The 19,859-nt window shown below is 38.9% G+C and overlaps 1 protein-coding gene across 1 annotated transcript in view; it reads right to left on the minus strand.

Moving 5' to 3' along the window:
- GNA13 (G protein subunit alpha 13) overlaps positions 1-19,859 on the minus strand; it is a 46,117-nt gene that overhangs the window by 5,809 nt on the left and 20,449 nt on the right. Inside the window, exon 3 of the mRNA XM_054457442.2 lies at positions 1,702-1,752. Within this exon, the coding sequence (XP_054313417.1) occupies positions 1,702-1,752 (51 nt within the window). The remainder of the gene's footprint in view (positions 1-1,701; positions 1,753-19,859) is intronic.

The raw sequence follows: 19,859 nt of genomic DNA on the forward strand, positions 1-19,859 counted from the left end.
GGCTAATTCTTTGTATTTTTAGTAAAGACGGGGTTTCGCCATTTTGGCCAGGCTGGTCTCGAACTCCTGACCTCAAGTGATCCGCCCGCCTCAGCCTCCCAATGTGCTGGGATTATGGGCGTGAGCCACTGCACCCGGCCAGAATTTCGAATTTTTTAAAAGTAGGTGGGTTCTTAGTTACTGGCAACCAACAGCCATTCATTAACTCTAGAGGACTCAAGTGTTAGCTTTTCCATGTTTTCTTCTAGCTTTGTTCACATACACGCCTGCTTTATTTATAATCAGCATATGCACACAGCGTTCAGCCTACCTCTACATTTTTGCTTAATATTTTGTGAACTGTTCCATATGCTGATACAATCATACCTCATTTTAAAAGACAATAAAATACACCAAATGCATTAATGTGCTGTACTTTACATTAACATTCACCTACTAGTGGTCATTAAGGTTGTTTCCAATTTTTAGCCATAATTAACAGAAATACTGCAATTAAAATTCTCATGCACATGTTTTTTTTTCTTTTGGACTATTTCCTAGGATTAAAATAATCAGGGATACGATTATGACATTAAAGGTTACAAATATTTTAATGACTCTGGATATTTAACACCCAAATGCTTTCTAGAAGGCAATACCAATTTACAGCATACACCTATGCCAGCTCCTTCAGAAACACACCGGGCCCTGAGCTTTTAAAAAATGTAATTCCATAAAAATAAAAAGTTCTCTATTATTGTCTCTATTAAAGCTAATAATCTAGTTAGCAATCTAAAGGCTGCTTCACATGAAGCACAGAACTTCATGCAGTCAAGTGCTAAACAGTCTGGCAGAGCAGAGTATGTTGATGAGGACACACACATACTAGCTGTGTGAAGAAGGAGAAACTTGCCTTATGAGGAGGCAAATGAAGCTGTGCTACATTTAGAGAGTAACAGATGACTCTAAGGCAATGGCTTTCAAAATTTTCCTAAGCAGCAGAAACCTTTCTCCCAGTGAACTCTTCTGTGTACGCCCAATACAGAAGTCAAACAAGCGGAGCTGCTCTGCCTGCAGTGGGCCCCGCTGGCCACAGCGCCAGCTTAGAGCTGCTGGCTCTGAGGAATACCTACAGCAAAATGATAAACTCTCTTTTCAAGGGCGACTCCCCCTGCCTCATGGAGTCTTCTTCAGCCTTTAAAATCTAGCCCTCCTACTCCGTAACTTGACACAAAGGGGCATGAATTCGAAAATGTCATTTGTCAAAAGATTTGGAAATCAGTCAACCCACTGTGTTCTATTTCTGTTTACAAACAACCTCTAAAGACACTAAAGTATAATAGATAATGCACAATATCATTTTCAAACACAAACTTCTTTCTCTAAACTGTTTTACTTCCAAGAAATAGCAGATAAAGCATTCCTCAAGAAAATGGTAGAGACCTGGACAGTTAGAGGGAGAAAAAAGAAGTGTCATGATTAAACAATAAAAATACTTTCACTTTGAAAAAATAAAAATCATTCAATATTCTGAGCTACCAATCACTCTAAATAAAGCAGGGAAGAATCAGAATGCCACCACTAAAAAAAAAAAAGAGAGAGAGAGAGACAGAGAAAGAAGCAAATAGCTTAATACATAATTTTTCTAAATTTCCTAACATCGATATCCTGACTTCTGCTTTCAAATGGCACTAAACAGAAACATTCGGTTTAAACACTTACTGGTTCTCCAAGTTTATCCAAGTTATCCAGGAAATATTTTACAGATTCACCCTAAAAACAAGAAGAAAACAAATAGTTATTAGGGCTTAGAAATGGAAGATCTTGTTACAACGGTTTATATCATACTGTCTGGTTGTACACTTAACCCAAACAGACTTTGTTTAGTCACCAATGTCAGACAGCTAACCTTCCTAAAAACATATAAAACATCTGCTCTGTCAGAGTGCTAAATCTGCAAAGGCAGGCTGATTTCACAAATGCTTACCAGAATCAATATCCCAAGTGATCATCTACTTGGACAGAATTACACACATGCTTTTTGCTGTAACTACGTATCCACAGTGAAGACATATAATTAGAAGATGAAAACTGCTTTTGAGATAAAACATAAATCTACATATAAAATTTAAGTGACAGTCTTTTTGTCTACATTTTCTAGCTTAATAGTGACGGTAGTTATCTTCAGAGACAAACCAAACCAGAGATGAGGTAAGAATACTGTACAAAATCCCCCAACCACAGGCATGGACAGGCGTGCCTTGCTCAGGAAGGTCCTGGATAGTGCTGCCAGCTTCACATCTCCAACAGGTCTCTTCCCGAGTGGCCTATCCTTTCTGAGCCCAGTTTTCTCTACAAAACTTTCAAACAATTTCAAACATCTAAACTGTACGAGAATACATTCCTAACATGAAAATGCTTGACCAGAGGACACAGAGAAGAGGGGAACTATTTTGGCAAAGAAGGGGTCTGTGTCCGAGTCTCCTAGTCCTCACCCCCTGCGTTTCACTTTCCCGCGGGATTCTACAGCTGCAGCACTGCCCCTGCCTGAAGCTACTTCCAAGTGTTCCTGAAGCAGCACCTCATTTAGTATGCCTGGGAATCATGTGAAGATCTCCTCACACTGCAGGCTCCGGTTTAGTAGGTCTGGGTGGGACCCCAGTTTCTGCAATCCAGGAGTGCCTGGGACCACACTTTGAGTCACAAAGCTTGAAAGTAGCAGTTCTGTAATTTTTTGGTCTCAAGATCACACAATATGATCCAGCAATGGCACTGCTAGGTATATACCCAAAAGAAAGGAAATGAGTATATGGCGGAGAGAGATATCTGCACCCCCACGTTTACTGCGGCACTCTTCACAAAAGCCAAGATTTGGAAGCAGCCTAAGCGTCCATCAACAGATGAATGGATAAAGAAAATGTGATACACATACAGAATGGAGTCCTATTTAGCTATAAAAAAGAAAGATTCAGTCATTTGCAACAACATATATGAACTGTAGGTCATTATGTTAAGTGAAGTGAGACAGGCACAGAAAGACAAACATTGCATGCTATCACTTATTGGTAGGAGCTAAAAATCAAAGCAATTGAACCCATGGAGATAGAGAAAAGGGTGGTTACCAAGGGCTGGGAAGGGCAGCAGGGGTTGGGGTGGCAGGAGGTGGGGACGGCTAATAGGTACAAAAGATAGTTAAAGCGAATGAATATGGACCAGTATTTGATAGCACAACAGGGTGACTACAGTCACTAATAATTTAAGTGTACATTTAGAAATAACTAAAAGAGTATAATTGGATTGTTTGTAACATAAAGGATAAATGCCTGAAGGGAGAGATACCCTATCTCCCATGAGTGACATGAGTGATTATTACGCATTGCATGCCTCTATCAAAACAGCTCATGTACGCCAGAAATATATCAATCTATTATGTGCCCACAAAAATTAAAAACAGAAAAATTAAAAAAATAAAAATGGAGGACATGGAAACAAATGATGATGTCTCTAGACTCAATAAGCTCAACAGCTTCTGATCACTTCTTTTTGTGTTTAGTGTCCTCATTCAAATTTTATACAAAGCTCAGTACGAGGCAACTGGTATCCTCTCCTCCTACCTTCCAAAAGTGTCTGGCAGATAAAATATGAATTACTGGGAGAAAGTTACCCTTCAATATTTTTTTCCTAACAATTTCAGAAGTGATCAAAGTCTTCTTGTTTTCTAATATTAATGTTAAGGAACAGATGTGAATTTCAGTCCTTTCTCTAACAAGGAGTGATTCTGGCCAAGTCTCTCAACTCCTCCAGGACTCCATTTCCCCCAGAGTTACATGAAGAAGTTCAGTGGTTCAACGGATAACCAACCACTTAAGTTCTGCCCTGTGCAACAATTTCAGTTAGTTCCACTGATTTAAAGTTAAGTTCTCCTTTCCTCATATGCCATGTGTCTGTTAATCCTAAATCTGCTTTTGTTGTGACTCATTCAAGTGGTGTTGCTTCCCCGTTCTTTGCTAATAAGTAAAGGATTTAATGTATTGTGCAAGAATATTACGGGTTTAAGACTCACTTTTTGCTGGTTATAACTTGAGACTCTCATATTTTTCACAGTTCATTTTATGTTACTGAAGGGAATTTTTTTTTTTTTTTTTTTGAGACAGGGTCTCAATCTGTTGCCCAGGCTGGGGTGCAATGGCGCGATCTTGGCTCACTACAACCTCCACCTCCCGGGTTCAAGCCATTCTCCTGCCTCAGCCTCTGGGGTAGCTGGGATTATAGGTGTGTGCCTCGGCGCCTGGCTAATTTTTGTATTTTTAGTAGAGACAGGGTTTCTCCATGTTGGCCAGGCTGGTCTTGAACTCCTGACCTCAGGTGATCCACCCGTCTCGGCCTCCCAAAGTGCTGGGATTACAGGTGTGAGCCACCATAACCGGCCTGGAAATTTTAAAAATAAAATTTCAAAGAAATTTCATTTCACAGTTAACACTTTAAACACTTAAGATTGTTTTATTCGGCCCTTAGCTCTTGTTTCTCTGTTCAGAAGACTACAGGTAAGTTTCTAGGTTACTGTAGTAAGGCTGAAAAGTAAAAGTAGCATGGCACTCTGAAAAGTGTTCCAATATTTCTTTAGCCTTGTGGATATTTCAGCTCCATTTAAATGGCATAGCAGCCAGTGTTACCTGGGTTCTAGCCCGAAGACAGACTTTATTACTGACAAAGTCAACGAACAATATTAGATAAGCTTCAGTTACCCTTTGAGTATCAGAAGTCTATGAGGTTCCATGAACCATATTTCATACGAGTTTTACAAAGTGGTGTCTAAGCTGGGAATGGCTTCAATGTTGCCCCCACTTCACAACAATAATTTGTTATAAACATTCTTTGCTTGTAAAGACAAAATGGGTCTGGAGTCCTAAGCTTGAAGGTCACAGAAAAGCTAAGAACAAAAGTTAGAAAATAATTTCTATTAAACAAATTCATAGTCATACAGAGAGAGGCTTAGCAGCTTATCAACCCAGTTACTGAACAAGTGACATTTGTATTCAATGCTCTCTTCTGCACAGCTAAAATATAAAAAGGAAAGGATTTAGAATGCACTTCTTTAAAAGGATATGGAATTTAAGCTGGATAGCCAAAGAACACACAAGAAGAACTGATCTGCTGTTTTAGAACATACTCAAAAACACCAGTGGCTTTATGTCAATAAGAAAAGGGCAACTCTGCTTATAGAAAATAGGTAGAGTTTTTTAGTTCAAAGTCTGATTCATGCCTTAAGAATATAACATAAGGTTTACAGAGATGGGTATCAAATATAGATTTTCTAATAAAAAGCAAGGTAAACATTCTAGAAAGCAATTTGGCAATATGTATTAAGATCTTTCAAATGATCCTCAACACAGTACCACTGAAAAAGTATATACAACTACAACAGTGCTAGTGAATTACTATTATGGCAGAAGGAAGAGCTGGTTGACAGCAAATGGATTGCTCCTTATATTTATCTAGATTCTGGACCAAGGGTCTGTCCACAAACTATATAGCCTGAAGGCCAAATCCAACCCAATGCCTGTTTTCGTACGACTCATTTTTAAATGGTTGGGGAAAAAAATTAAAAGACTATTTCATGATATATAAAAATGATATGAAATTCAAATTTCAATATCCATAAATAAAAATGCACTGGAACACAGCCACGCTCACCTGTTGGTGTACTGTCTATGGGAACTTCCAGGCTACAACAGCAGAGGTGAGGAGTGGAGACTGAGGCAGTATGTTGCACTCTCATCACTTTGCACCACTGCTTGGTGCACCACAAACTGCAGTGACACAGTTATAACTTGAAAATATTCCAAGTGTCACCAATATTGCCACACCATGACATTAAAAAAAAAAAGGGAGTAAATACACATCCATCCAAATAAAAAGAAGGCCCTGAATACCACACTTTTAAGGCACAGTGGGATGTAAATAATTTTGCTATCAAATTCCATGGTAAAGCATTATTTATTATGCAATGACACTATAGCTATGCTAGAAGAATACAGTGTATGCCAACATTTACAGACTAAGCTTTCTTCAATCCTCCCAACCCACAGAAAAGCAACGGTCATAAAACAAAGACAAAACACATGCAAAATTTTAAAATGGAATAGCTTATCACTGCAGAATTTCTTCACCAAAACAAAAAATGAAATGAGGCTGCAACCAAAGTGTTTTCAAGTTTTCAAAGTTTTTGTTAGACAAGCAAGGAATGCCATTTGCCAAGTGAGTGAGTAGCTCATGTTTGATTGTAACAGCTGAAGAAATATGGCCAGAGAAAATAACCTTGTTTAAGACTATTAGCCTTTCAGTGAGAGCAGTTGCTCAGAGTTGAGGACACTCGGAACAACCATCAACTGTCAATTAAGAAACATGGCAAATTATTTCAGTGGTTTTCCTTGGCTCTTGCTGAGTTTATTACCACAATGCTCAGTTGTTGTTTACTTAGGGAATCAATGCTAAGTTTGAAGTGACTGAAGAACCAGCCTGTATGAATAGTCCATGTGGAAGCGCTACGTGTGAGAGTATTTTCAGAGAAGCTGAGAAAACACTAAATGAGTACAACCTAAACTGGAATATGCTAGGCTGTGTTACAACTGATGGTGGTAAAAATGCATGGAAGAGAAAAGGGGTCAAACGTGCAAAACCTGTGTAAGGGTTACTCACTGCATTACTCATGAGCATGTACCTTGTGGGAAACCACATGAATCTATCGTGCTCGTGAACGAGTAATGTCAGTGATGAATTTAACACACTCCTGTGAACTTGACCATCAGCAGGTCATGAGTTTCTGTCAGAAACAAAAGGTGAAAATTCTGACACAGTTTGATGACTTAGCAGCGCTAAAGTTTTACTGACTTTTTTCTGAGCACAGGGATGGAACTGATTTCTTTTCCTGAACAAGAACTACCCTTAACCACTATTGTTGAACACTGAATGGTTTCGGAAATTAGCCTTAGGGCAGACTTGATTTCTGAATGAATTCAACCTAAAATTACAAGGCAAAACAGCATTGTTGGTGAAACTTACACTCTGGTAAAGTGTAACATTTCGACAGCTAGCATAGTTTTAATCAAAACAATGTCAAACTGCTTTATATACTTCCTTTGCTGTCAAAAGTTAAAACAAGAAGTGAGACTTCCATTCCCATACAAATTTCCAGTGGACATAATATTTCTAAACTCTAACTACAGTTCCAACAGCATCTTTCAGACCCCTATGTAAGTGCAAAGGAAATTTCCATATTTCAAAATCCATTTAACTATGCAAACGAAGAGTTTCTACCTAACCTTCAAGTGGTTAATCTGCAATGTAATGACATGCTAAGAGGCAAACACTGAGAAGAATCTAACAGGATTCTATAAGTATCTTTCAAGCATTGACTATGCTCAATAAAAATCATATGCTATGGCTGGCACGGTGGCTTACAACTGTAATCCCAGCACTTTGGGAGGACGCCAAAGCGGGAGGATTGCTTGAGCCCAGGAGTTTAAAACCCGCCTAGGCAACATACTGAGACCCATCTCTACAAAAAGTTAAAAAATTAGCTGGGTGTGGTGGCATGTGCCTGTAGTCCCAACTACTAGGGAGGGTGAGGTAGGAGGATCACCTGAGCCCAGGGGTTGAGGCTGCAATGAGCTGTGATCATGGCACTGCACTCCAGCCTGGGCGACAGAGCAAGACCTTCTCCAAAAAATAAAAAAATAAAAAATCATATGCTCATTTGGTAGTATCTGTGTGAAAATATATTTTCAAGAATGAAATGTGTAAAATCTCATTACAGATCAGAATGGAGGAATATCTGCAACTGACTTTGACAAAAAATGCTAAAACGTTGAATCCCAATAAACAAAATGTTATTCCCACAAAAGAATCCAATTTTTTTCACATTCGTAGCCACAAAAACTTGCACACAAGTTTATATTTTTAATCTCATCAATAAAAATTTTTATATAAATACCTACATAATGCCCTTGATTTCCTCCCTTGGCACGCAGTGCCTAAAATATTATACTATCTGACCCTTTACACATTTCTAGACCAACGATTCTTAATCCTGGTAATCTATCAGAATTACCTAATGTGTTTATTAAAAATACAGATTCCCAGGTCTCCAAACAAATCCACCCAATCAAAATCTTAGCAAGTTCCGAGAGAAGTTGATTCTGATGTAGCCAGCCCTAGCATTACTTCAAATCTGGATATATATTTTACTCAAAACTAGATTTCATATTAATTTCATCTTTTAGGATCAATTACACAAAATCTGTTTCTAAAGTCTAAAAATGCCAAGATAAGAAATTTAGTTTAGTTTTTATCTTACTGTAAAAGTGGGCTTGTTTTTTGTTTTCTTGAGATAGGGTCTCAACTCTGGTTATCCAGGCTGGAGTACAGTGGCACAATGTAGCCACTGTCGAGGCTCACTGTAGCCTTGACCACCCGGGCTCAGGTGATTCTCCCACTTCAGCCTCCAGCATAGCTGGGATTACAGGCACTTGCTACCATGCCTGGCTAATTGTTTGTATTTTTAGTAGAGATGGGGTTTCACTATGTTGCCCAGGGTGGTCTCAAACTCCTGGACTCAAGCAACCCACCCACTTCGGCCTCTGGGAGTGCTGGGATTATATAAGCATGAGCCACCACACCCAGCTGTAAAAGTGGATTTCAAGCAGTATTTGCATTCTTCATAATTCACCACATCTCACAAGAAAATATCAGGCCTTCTTTTGGGATATCTGAATCATAAACAATAAAATTAAGTCTATATATAGCTTCCTCTTTTAAAAAAACTTATTTGACAATTCTGACAAACTTTATTTCCTACTGTACTACAGTTCTAGCTGCCTACTTGTCTATACCCCTAGAGCCTATTTTCAAATGTTCACCATAGTCCACAGCTTTCAAGCTAACTCAGATTTTGTGGTTAAAAATTAATGGACCTGATACTCCAGATGTAACATTACTGAACGTGCCGAGAAGCATGGATGGGAAAAGTTATCGTTAAGTGCTACTTATATTTTAGCAATAGGACTCTAAGGAACTTGAAAACTCAATTAAACTTACAAAATTAATTTGCTTCTATAATAGACACCTAAACATTGCATGATAGGTAAATAAGCAATTAAAAATGCTTAATAAGCAGCACTCCCTGGCCAGGTTCAGTGGCTCAATGCCTGCAATCCCAGCACTTTGGGAGGCTAAGGAGGGAGGATCGCCTGAGCCCAGGAGTTCGAGACCCAGCCTAGAACACATAGAGAGATGCCATCTCTACAAAAAAAAAAAAATTAGCCGGGTGTGGTAGTGCACGCCTGTGGTCCCAGCTATTTGGGAGGCTGAGGTGGGAGGATCACTTGAGCCTAGGAGTTCAAGACTGCAGTGAGCCACGACTAAAAAGCAGCACCCTCCATCATTTTACGTGGTAAACAGGTAAAAAAACTGCACTATGATGAAAACAGCAGATAAGACACAACAAAAAAAATTATAAGTAATGTATAAGGTTTTAATTTTCAGAGTTAAAATGAGAGGCCTACCCTGCCAAACATTATTATGATTTTATATATTTGTTAATCATCACTAAAAACCCAAAAACTATACAATTTTCTATATTTTATACTCTCAAAATAAGACCAAATCACTACTCTGCCAAAATAAAAAAAAAAAAACCATAAGACAAAACAAAAATCACATCCAACCCTTAAACAAACCTCAAATCCTTCAAATCAAGACTACACTATCCCTCTGAGTCAGGTCAGAGTCCCAATACCAACATAATTGACAAACACAATTTATCACTTTATCATCTGATCCCCAAAGGGAATGATGACCTATAAATAGTTATCAGTATCAGGAAGCCATGACTAGAAAATACTCTATGGCTTAGATGTAAGACTTTCCATTAAAAACAAAAACAAAACAGTACTAATTTTCACAAATCATAAGCCAAGTTTATATAGGCTGTAAAATAAAGCCATTTCCAAAGTAAGTATAATTAAAGAAATAATTTTTTGCCAAATGAATCTTACACTAAAGAATTACAAATTCATCAAAAAATATGAAGCAGAGGGGGTTCATTAAAATACAGAACTTCTAGATCATTCAAGATCTAATATATATAGTATGAACCCCCTTTTAAGAAAATTGCATAGAAAATGAGATTGTAGGGAAACTCATCAAAATGTAACAGTGGTTATAAAGACATATACATGAACCTTTTCCAAGCATATTCGATTTTTTGTTTGTTTGTTTGTTTTTTTGAGATGGAGTTTTGCTCTTGTTGCCCAGGCTGGTGTGTGCAATGGCAGGATCTTGGCTCACCACAACCTCCGCCTCCCAGGTTCAAGCGATTCTTCTGCCTCAGCCTTCCAAGTAGCTGGGATTACAAGCATGAGCCCCCATGACCAGCTAATTTTGTATTTTTAGTGGAGACAGGGTTTCTCCATGTTGGTCAGGCTGGTCTCGAACTACCGGCCTCAGGTGATCCGCCCACCTTGGCCTCCCAAAATGCTGGGATTACAAGCGTGAGCCACCGCGCCCGGCCTCCTTTCCCGGCATATTCTTAAGGCTCACTACTTTCTGAAGCAGAAGGAAAGAAACCATTTTATGAAAATCTAGTTTACTGACTTCCTAATAATTTTTCTACAATTCTGATCTTAACACTAGCACTTTTGTGTCCTTTCTCTTGCCTCAGAAATCCAAAGTGCACCTGTCTTTCTCAAATCATCCAGATTTATGTATATAGTAAAGCCAAATTCCCACCTCACACCCCTCCCCTGCGTTTTTGTTTTTGTTTTTTTTTCAAATTCCTGGGCTCAAGCAGTCCTCCTGCCTCAGCCTTCCAAGTAGCTGGGATAACAGGTGTACCACCACAAGCAGCCACTGGAGGCCCTTTAAAAATCTAAGAAAATCTTTTGCTTAAATTTCCATAGTGGTTTTATCAGCACCTCCTATGGCATGAGTCATTTTCTACCTCATATGCAATCATCTGTGTACTTGTTTTATTTCCTTTTCTACAATGTATTGTTCCTGGGGATAGTTTTTGCCTTCTTAGTCACTGTATCCCTCTAAATATTTGCATATAGTGTTAAATAATATATATGTTTGAAAAAAGTGAGTATCACAGAATTGGACTCTCTTTGAAATTAGGAACACTGACATGCTAATTTCTCCTTTACAACAAAAGGCTTTCCTAAGAATGATGGGAGAGGCCAAAACAAAACCAAATATTCAAAACTTCTATCAGTTAAGAAAACAAGGCTGGGCGTGGTGGCTCATGCCTGTAATCCCAGCACTTTGAGAGGTCAAGGTGGGCAGATCACTTGAGGCCAGGAGTTTAAGACCAGTCTGGCCAACATGGTGAAATCCCATCTACTAAAAGTACAAACATTAGGCTGGGCGCGGTGGCTCACGCCTGTAATCCCAGCACTCTGGGAGGCTGAGGTGGGCGGATCACGAGGTCAGGAGATCGAGCCCACCGTGAAACCCCGTCTCTACTAAAAATACAAAAAATTAGCCGGGCGCGGTGGCAGGTGCCTGTAGTCCCAGCTACTCGGGAGGCTGAGGCAGGAGAAGGCGTGAACCCGGGAGGCGGAGCTTGCAGTGAGCTGAGATCGCGTCACTGAACTACAGCCTGGGCGACAGAGCGAGACTCCATCTCAAAAAACAAAACAAAACAAAAGTACAAACATTAGGCGGGCATGGTGATGGGCTCCTGTAGTCTCAGCTACTTGGAAGGTTGAGGCAGGAGAACTGCTTGAACCCGGGAGGCAGAGGTTGCAGTGAGTTGAGATCACGTCACTGCACTCCAGCCTGAGCGACAGAGTGAGACTGTCTCCCAAAAAAAAAAAAAAAAAAGAATACCACCTACCATATAAGGAAGAAAGTGGAAAAAAAAAAACCCCACTTCACAGGTGATTCTTAAGGTTGCTCATCATCTACTTGCAAGAACCACTGTAATTATAATTTTCCTAAATGGTAGCAGTTGCCTTTTGTAATTAGCTCACTGGTACTTAGGGCATTTCATGAAATACTTGAGCCTAAAAAGAAGACTGTTTCACGTGTCATGAGAGGTATGACTGTAGATCACCTGTCTTGGCCTCAACACTAGGATGATAGCGCCACAACCTTAAGCAACCTTCAGGTCACCAAGAGAGATGAAAGTCAAGGAATACAGATCAAACTATCTCTAATTCCTGCCTCCCTACGGTTACTCTTCAGCTCCACACCACCTTCTTCTTCCAATCTGCAGCCTCCACTTACCCCACCTACACACTTTCCAGAGAGCTACAGCCTCTACATGCAGTCTCTAGAATCTAGCCTTCCCCAACTAGGTGACAGTTTCCTTAAAGAGGAATACTACGGATTTTGTTTCTTAAAAAGGAGGTAAAAACAAAAAGAAAAAGAAAAAAAAAAAAAAAAGGAGGCAGAGTTACTGATATAATACTGAGAAGTTCACCTGAATGAGAAACATTAATGATGTTGGGAAAAACTTGGTGAACACTGAAGGATCAAGGATACTGTTCAGTTGTGCTGCTGAGTCAAAAAGTATTTACCAAGAACTACCTAAAATAGGAGAAATATAATAGTATCTGATAAAATGCTGAATTAGTTATGCAGTTAGCATGTCTCGTGTTTGAAGCCTCCAGCTAGTCCCAGCTGACTATCTCCAACATTATCTCCTACTTTTCCCTATGAAACAAGCTCCATGCTCATCTCCCCAAGCTTCTGGAAAATTCTGTGCATATTCCTACCTCCTCTACCTAACACCATTTCCCCAACACGCCTCTGCTTCCACCTCTCCTTCTGGGGTTCTTACTATTATACAGGGAGCAAAGATAAATTTTAAGTTGGAAGACAGCTTGGAGAACAAGTAACCTTATGCTCCATTTTACAGATGAGAAGCCTAAGGGTCAGGGAAGTTAGGTGGCTTAGCCAACAAAACTGTTTCAGTGGCAGAACCAAGAATTTAATGCATCCTGATTCTTATTTTTCCCCTACCTCCACTGCAACTTCCCAACTCTCGGTAATCATACTCTTCACTCAATATCTTTTGCACTTATGGTTTATGCCACTCATGGCACTTCTTTATTTTTATATGTAGTCCTACATGTCAAATTTAGACTCCAAATCTCTTTGCTACACCTCCCTGTATCCTAGGATAGCAATTTTACCCTGTACAGAGCAATAGCTACATAAACATCTGTTGAATTTTTTGTATTATAACTTCCCCTTTATGACATCCTGTTTCCACCTTATTATTTCTACAAATGTCAGAGTTGTCACAAGCATAATACATTGAACGGGAAGGTTTTTTTTTTTAAAGGCAACTTTCTGCCACTAAATTCCACTTGTTTATAAATGTAAATGCTAAAGACAGAAAAGAGATCAACTCAAATGTACATGGCAAAGATCTTCAGTGGCATAAAGTGCGTGACTCTTTTCAATAAGTCTGAATGCTTTGAAGAGCACTGTAGGCAGTGGTACGGGAAGATGCTAAGACAAAACGGGAAGCTCCTACTCCATGTAAGTAACCATTCAGTGTTAACATCAGTCAAAAAGACATCCCATAAAAGTGATAAAGTATCCTGGTAGTTCAAAGAGAATAATATAAAGATAATAAAAAGAATAATATAAAGATAGAATTTGGAAGGGGCAAAGATGATGACAAATCTTCCTAACTGCTTTTTCTCTGAGCAGATTTAGAAACTTTCTAAATATTTATAATCCTGAAGTTTCAGCAGATCCAAATTCAAAGTAATGACCAAGCAGGGCTATTAACTACTCCAAGACTAGATCTCCAGATGCTGGTGAAGAATCACAGATCATGCAGAATTTGAAAGGTTTGTTTTTGTCATAGACAGTATATATTCTAATGATTAATACCAGAAATCTGACAAAGGTCAAATTCTGATAATGAGAATGTTAGGTAATAATATGCATCACACATGTAATTAACTTCATTTTACTGGATTTTATAGACTATAATGAAGGTCAGAGACTATCACACTCAAGCAGGCTATTCAAAAGTTTGTTTGCTACTAAAATAAAACATCACTGCTTAATCTTGTAAAATGTCCAGAATTTAACTGCAGGCCAATTAAGAATGTACGTAAATGGTAGAAATTTCACTTTGAAAAAAACAAGCCAATTATAAAGGACAAAATAAAGTGAATTAAAAAGTTTCCAATTTTGGCCGGGCATGGCTGCTCATGCTTGTAATCTCAGCACTTTGGGAGGCCGAGGTCAGAGGACTTTTTGAGCCCAGGAGTTCAAGACCAGCCTGGGCAACATAGCAAGACCCCATCTCAATTTTTTAAAAAAGTATCAAATTTTTATGTGTTGAGATCTCTTTAGTTATGAGGCTAACATCACCTACAATTGTCTTTTAAAAGTAAACAGCTCAAAAAATATTGAAAGTAAAAGAAAATCTATATTACCAAGATAATTAAGTAGAGTTTCTTCTGAAACCTAAGTATACATGTGATTCCAAAAATGAAAGTATAATTCAAAGTTAATATCCAGTTTTTCTTTATAGAGAACCAACCAAGTACTATAAAGAGCAGAACATCTTAATTACTAGCATACACAGCCTACTACATACCTCGGCTATATGGCATGGCCTATTGCTTCTAGGCTACAAACCTGTACAGCACGTTACTGTACTGAATAGGGTAGGCAACTGTAATACAATGGTAAGTATTCATGTATCTAAACATAGGAAAGGTTCAGTAAAGATATACTACAAAAGATTTTTAAAATGCTACACCTGTATAGGGCAGCTCCCTTATCATCTTATGGGGCCGCCATCTTTTATGCAGTCAGTCCTTGACAAAAACATCTTCCTGGCACACGACTGTAAACGTCTGTGTTCTAAAACAGCTAAGCCCAATGGTTTAAATGGTTTACACACTTCCCATGCATATATAAGTCCTTTGTTTTGCAAGTTTGGAACATTTCAAAGAGGAAAAAGAATCAAGTGATATGAGAGAAAACTGGAAATCTAAGTTTATTCATACTTAATCACAACTGTGAGTTACTTTTATTAGCATAAGGTTTTTATATACCTATAATGTGCTTTTAATTTCCATCAGTGTTATAATCCCAAAACACATCCACGTCAAAATGTTTTCTAAATATTCATTAGGCAGGACTCATTAAGCAAATGCTTGGGAAAAGCTATTCAATAGCAAACTTATTAGCTTGCTTTTAAAAGAGACCTAAGAGTTGGGCATGGTGGTGCGTGCCTGTAATTCCAGCTACTCAGGAGGCTGAGGCAGGGGGATCTATTGAGCCCAGGAGTTCTACACCAACCTGGACAACATAGAGAGACTGTGTGTGTGTGTGTGTGTGTATAAAAGAGACCTAGATATAGGCTTTTATCAATAATTCACATATGTATACACTAATAATTTCAGTCCTGGAAACATCTTGATAAAGTCATATATAAATAAGGAGTTGTTCATTATAACAGTAGGCTTATAATGAAGTCTATTCAGAAGCCATTCCATCTAGCATGTACTTACATAAAGTTTTCAGCAAGAATTAAATGCCAAACATAAATAGATACAAAATGGAAAACTCTGGGGTTAAGGCTGGTTAATCAACCAAGACTTTTCGATTCAACCCGAGGATATGGCTAGTAAAAAGACAGAAGGTAATATTTATTAGTACTTACACTCAATTTCCCACCCTATCTGTCCTTTCTCTCTCGTCTCTCCACATATTAACATAAAAATATGAAATATACCATGACATTGTTCTGCCCACACTATCTGAAATCTATTACATGCAATTCCTTAAAGACAGTAAATACAAAACCAGGCCTGATTACATTTTAAGTTTATTCACAGCTTTGAAAATGATTTTAAAGTTAAAAAATCTTGGAACCTTCCTATTTCAAACATTTGAAATACACTACCTCTTATCCCAGGTCTTTCTCCCTTTAATTTTTATTTCAAATTAAGTGTGATAAAGAATGACTTCAGAAGGTCTTCCCAGTCCAGAGGCTGGCTTTACATACAGCATACAAAACTCTCCTCCTGGTTCTCAGAGCTTACCATGGACCAGTTTCACTTCTTTTATTTAATGCCTTTCCAACATTCTCATTTTGTTTGGTTGTCACAAGGGACCTATTCTATTGGTCTTTATCTTTGATATTGCCTTTTCTGCCCCATGGCTTTCTCTATGACTTCATTTTTCTCTGGAAAAAAACACAGTATTAGGCTGGGTGCGGCGGCTCATGTCTGTAATTCCAGCACTTTGGGAGGCTGAGGTGGGTGGATCACCTGAGGTTAGGAGTTCTACACTAGCCTGGCCAACTTGGTGAAACCCTGCCTCTACTCAAAATGCTAAAATTAGCCAGTGGCTAATTAGTGGTGGCTGGCATCTGTAATCCCAGCTACTCAGGAAGCTGAGGCAGGAGAATTGCTTGAAACCAGGAGGCAGATGTTGCAGTGAGCCAAGATCGTGCCACTGCACTGTAGCCTGGGCAACAGAGCGAGACTCCATCTTAAAAAAAAAAAAAATCACAGTACTTGATGTGATGTATAGGATATGTTTTCAACGAGGGTAATATTGTCATCGTTATCATTAGAGCATAGTTAGGTTGGACACACTGGCTACACCTGTAATCCCAATGCTTTGGGAGGCCAAGGTGGGAGGATCGCTTGAGCCCAGGAGTTCGAGACCAGCCTGGGCAACAGAGCAAGACCCCATCTCTAAAAAAAAAGAAGAAATCAGCTGGGTGTGGGTGTGTGGTAGACCTGTAGTCCAGCTACTACGAGGCTGAAGCAGAAGGATTGCCTGAGCCCAGATGTGCAAGGCCATAGTGAGCTATGATTGCATCACTGCACTCCAGCCTGGGTGACAAAATGAGACCCTGCCTTTAAAAAAAATAATTAAAAATAAAAAATAAAAAAAATTACAGCATACTCAAAGTACCACCAGTCATGCCTTTCTGTTTAGTTCAGGAGGAGTAAAATGTTTAGTTCATGAGGAACAAAACTTATAGACGACAAGCCATTTTCCTTTGCTGTGTAGATACATAAAAATTAAGCAGACTCCAAGTGAATACACAGTTCCAAATTTCTTGCCAGCAATTTCTATGTACATCAGTTAAAATTTCCAAAAGAGGCCGGGCTTCGTGGCTCACGCCTGTGATCCCAACACTTTGGGAGGCCGAGGTGGGCAGATCACAAGGTCAGGAGTTTGAGACCAGCCTGGCCAATATGGTGAAACCCCATCTCTACTAAACTACAAAAATTAGCTGGGCGTGGTGGCGGGCGCCTGTAGTCCCAGCTACTTGAGAGGCTGAGGCAGGACTTGAACTCGGGAGGCGGAGGTTGCAGTGAGCCAAGATCACCTTGCTACACTCCAGCCTGGGCAACAGAGCAGGACTCCGTCTCAAAAAAAAAAAAAAAAAAAAAGAAATTCCAAAAGAACCAAAATTAGTCAGTTACATCATAAACCATCACAATATTTGAAAATTTTTTTCAAATTAAGTATCTTTCCAGACCAATGTAAGACAGTCTATAATAGCATAAGTAGAATACTACCTTTATCTCATTTAGATAAGTTATTTCAATGTTTTCTAGCATATAAGCTACAAAAATAAACTACTACACATAAAATAAGAGCTTTTTTGGAAAGAACTTATTACGTTATTCTAGAAATTGCCTTTTTCTTGTTGCTGCTCACAAATTAATAAATTCTTCTTTATGTCAAGTTTTTGTGTTGGCCTTATCACCAAAATAATTTAAGGCTAATAATTTTTTTTTTTTTTTTTTTTTGAGATGGAGTCTCGCTCTGTTGCCCAGGCTGGAGTGCAGTGGCGCTATCTCAGGTCACTGCAATCTCCGCCTCCCAGGTTCACGCCATTTTCCTGCCTCAGCCTTCCGAGTAGCTGGGACTACAGACACCCGCCACCATGCCCAGCTAATTTTTTGTATTTTTAGTAGAGACGGGGTTTCACCTTGTTAGCCAGGATGGTCTCGATCTCCTGACCTTGTGATCCACCCGCCTCGGCCTCCCAAAGTGCTGAGATTACAGGTGTGAGCCACCGTGCCTGGCCCAAGGCTAATAATCTTAATGATCCAAGTGTTCTAGGAGTACTTCCATAGTCCTATCAAATGTTAACACAAAATTTACAATGCAGTTTAGTAATTCTCCTACTACAGAAGTCACAAAAAAAGGACCTTACTAAAATGCTTCATCGTGGAGAAACAGAGAAAAAAGTTTTAGCCGTATGTTTAGTATTTATTTTATTTTTTTGAGATGGAGTTTTGCTCTTGTTGCCCAGGCTGGAGTGCAATGGCACGGTCTCAGCTCACTGCAACCTCCACCTCCCTGGTTCAAGCAATTCTCCTGCCTCAGCCTCCTGAGCACCTGGGATTACAGGCATGCAACACCACGCCTGGCTAATTTTGTATTTTTAGTAGAGATGGAGTTTCTCCATGTTTGTCAGGCTGGTCTTGAACTCCCGACCTCAGGTGATCCACCCGCCTTGGCCTCCCAAAGTGCTAGGATTACAGGCGTGAGCCACGGTACTTAACAAAATTAAGTACAAATTTTAAATGTGAGAAAGGAGTTTAATACTGCAGAAATGGGTCAGCTCTGACATCATATATATTGCTGATCAGGTAGCAACATGGTAATATTTACCCCATATTTGTTCCATGTTACCATTTAGCACCACTATCTTCTCTTGGCTATAAAAATACATATATACTGGGAAGAATTTTCCATTTAAATAAAAAATCCACGTCTATTTCTAAAAAATGCCTTGCTGTTCCTCTGAGAAAATCACCTCCTCCAGGAAATGCTCATGATGCAACATTAAATGAACAGGATATAAAGTTGTACAGAAAGTACAAACAAGCTTATCTCCACAACCAATATTGTATTCAAATACTGGAAGGAAATACACCAAAATGTCAGTGGAGATGTCCTGAGATGGTAGGATAGTGGCTAACTGGATGATATTTTACAATGAACCATGTATGTTTTAAATTTTTAAACTTAAAAAAAAACAAGCTAATTAAAGTTCTGGAGCCTGTAAAGTCATGAGCAGACAAACCACTTTCCTACTCTTCAGTTTTCACGTAATGATAACAACAGAAAACTTAAGAGTTCTGAGCCTTGAAAAATCCCTCAAGGTTAAAATACTTTTTTGAAAAGGGCCAATCATATATAATCCCATCAGCATATCAAGAAATATTTAGCTTTGTCAGAACTAGAACCCTTCGTTGTAAATTTTTTTTTTTTTTAGATTCCCAAAAAGCAATGACTTCAATTGTTAAAAAGAAAAAAAGAATATGCTGTTTTCCAACACAGGACATACTTCCCAAATACAGTTTCAATTCCTCCACTATCTAAACAGAGGCGCCTATAAGAGCGCTTCATAATACCCCGAAGTCCTCGTGAATGCACTCCAGGTGGAAAATTCTGCTGTGATGATGTGCTAAAAAATACCCTATAACTCAAATATTACACAATAATCAACACTAATTAATAAGGTAATTCTACGCCTATGATCACAAAACAGGTGAAAGGAAAACCCAGATGACTTTATTCCCAGTTTAGAGTTCAGTCATTATCCCAACCAAACTCTCTCCAGCAGAAAATTTCCACACAGCCTATAAGGAGCACTAAATACTTTCCCATCCTTATCCTTCATCCAGTCAGGCAGCAAAGCAGGCCAACCTGTAAATATTTTCAAAAGCTGATGAATGTGAAAATTAGCTCAAAATGTATACTACCAGCTCCTGTTTCCAAGTCCCGATTTGGTCAATTTTGTTACTAAGGAAGCAATAAAGCAAGGCAGTTGAGTATCAGACTCGGGCTTTGGAATCCTA

Source organism: Pongo pygmaeus, chromosome 19, assembly GCF_028885625.2.
Source record: "Pongo pygmaeus isolate AG05252 chromosome 19, NHGRI_mPonPyg2-v2.0_pri, whole genome shotgun sequence".
NCBI lineage: Eukaryota > Metazoa > Chordata > Mammalia > Primates > Hominidae > Pongo > Pongo pygmaeus.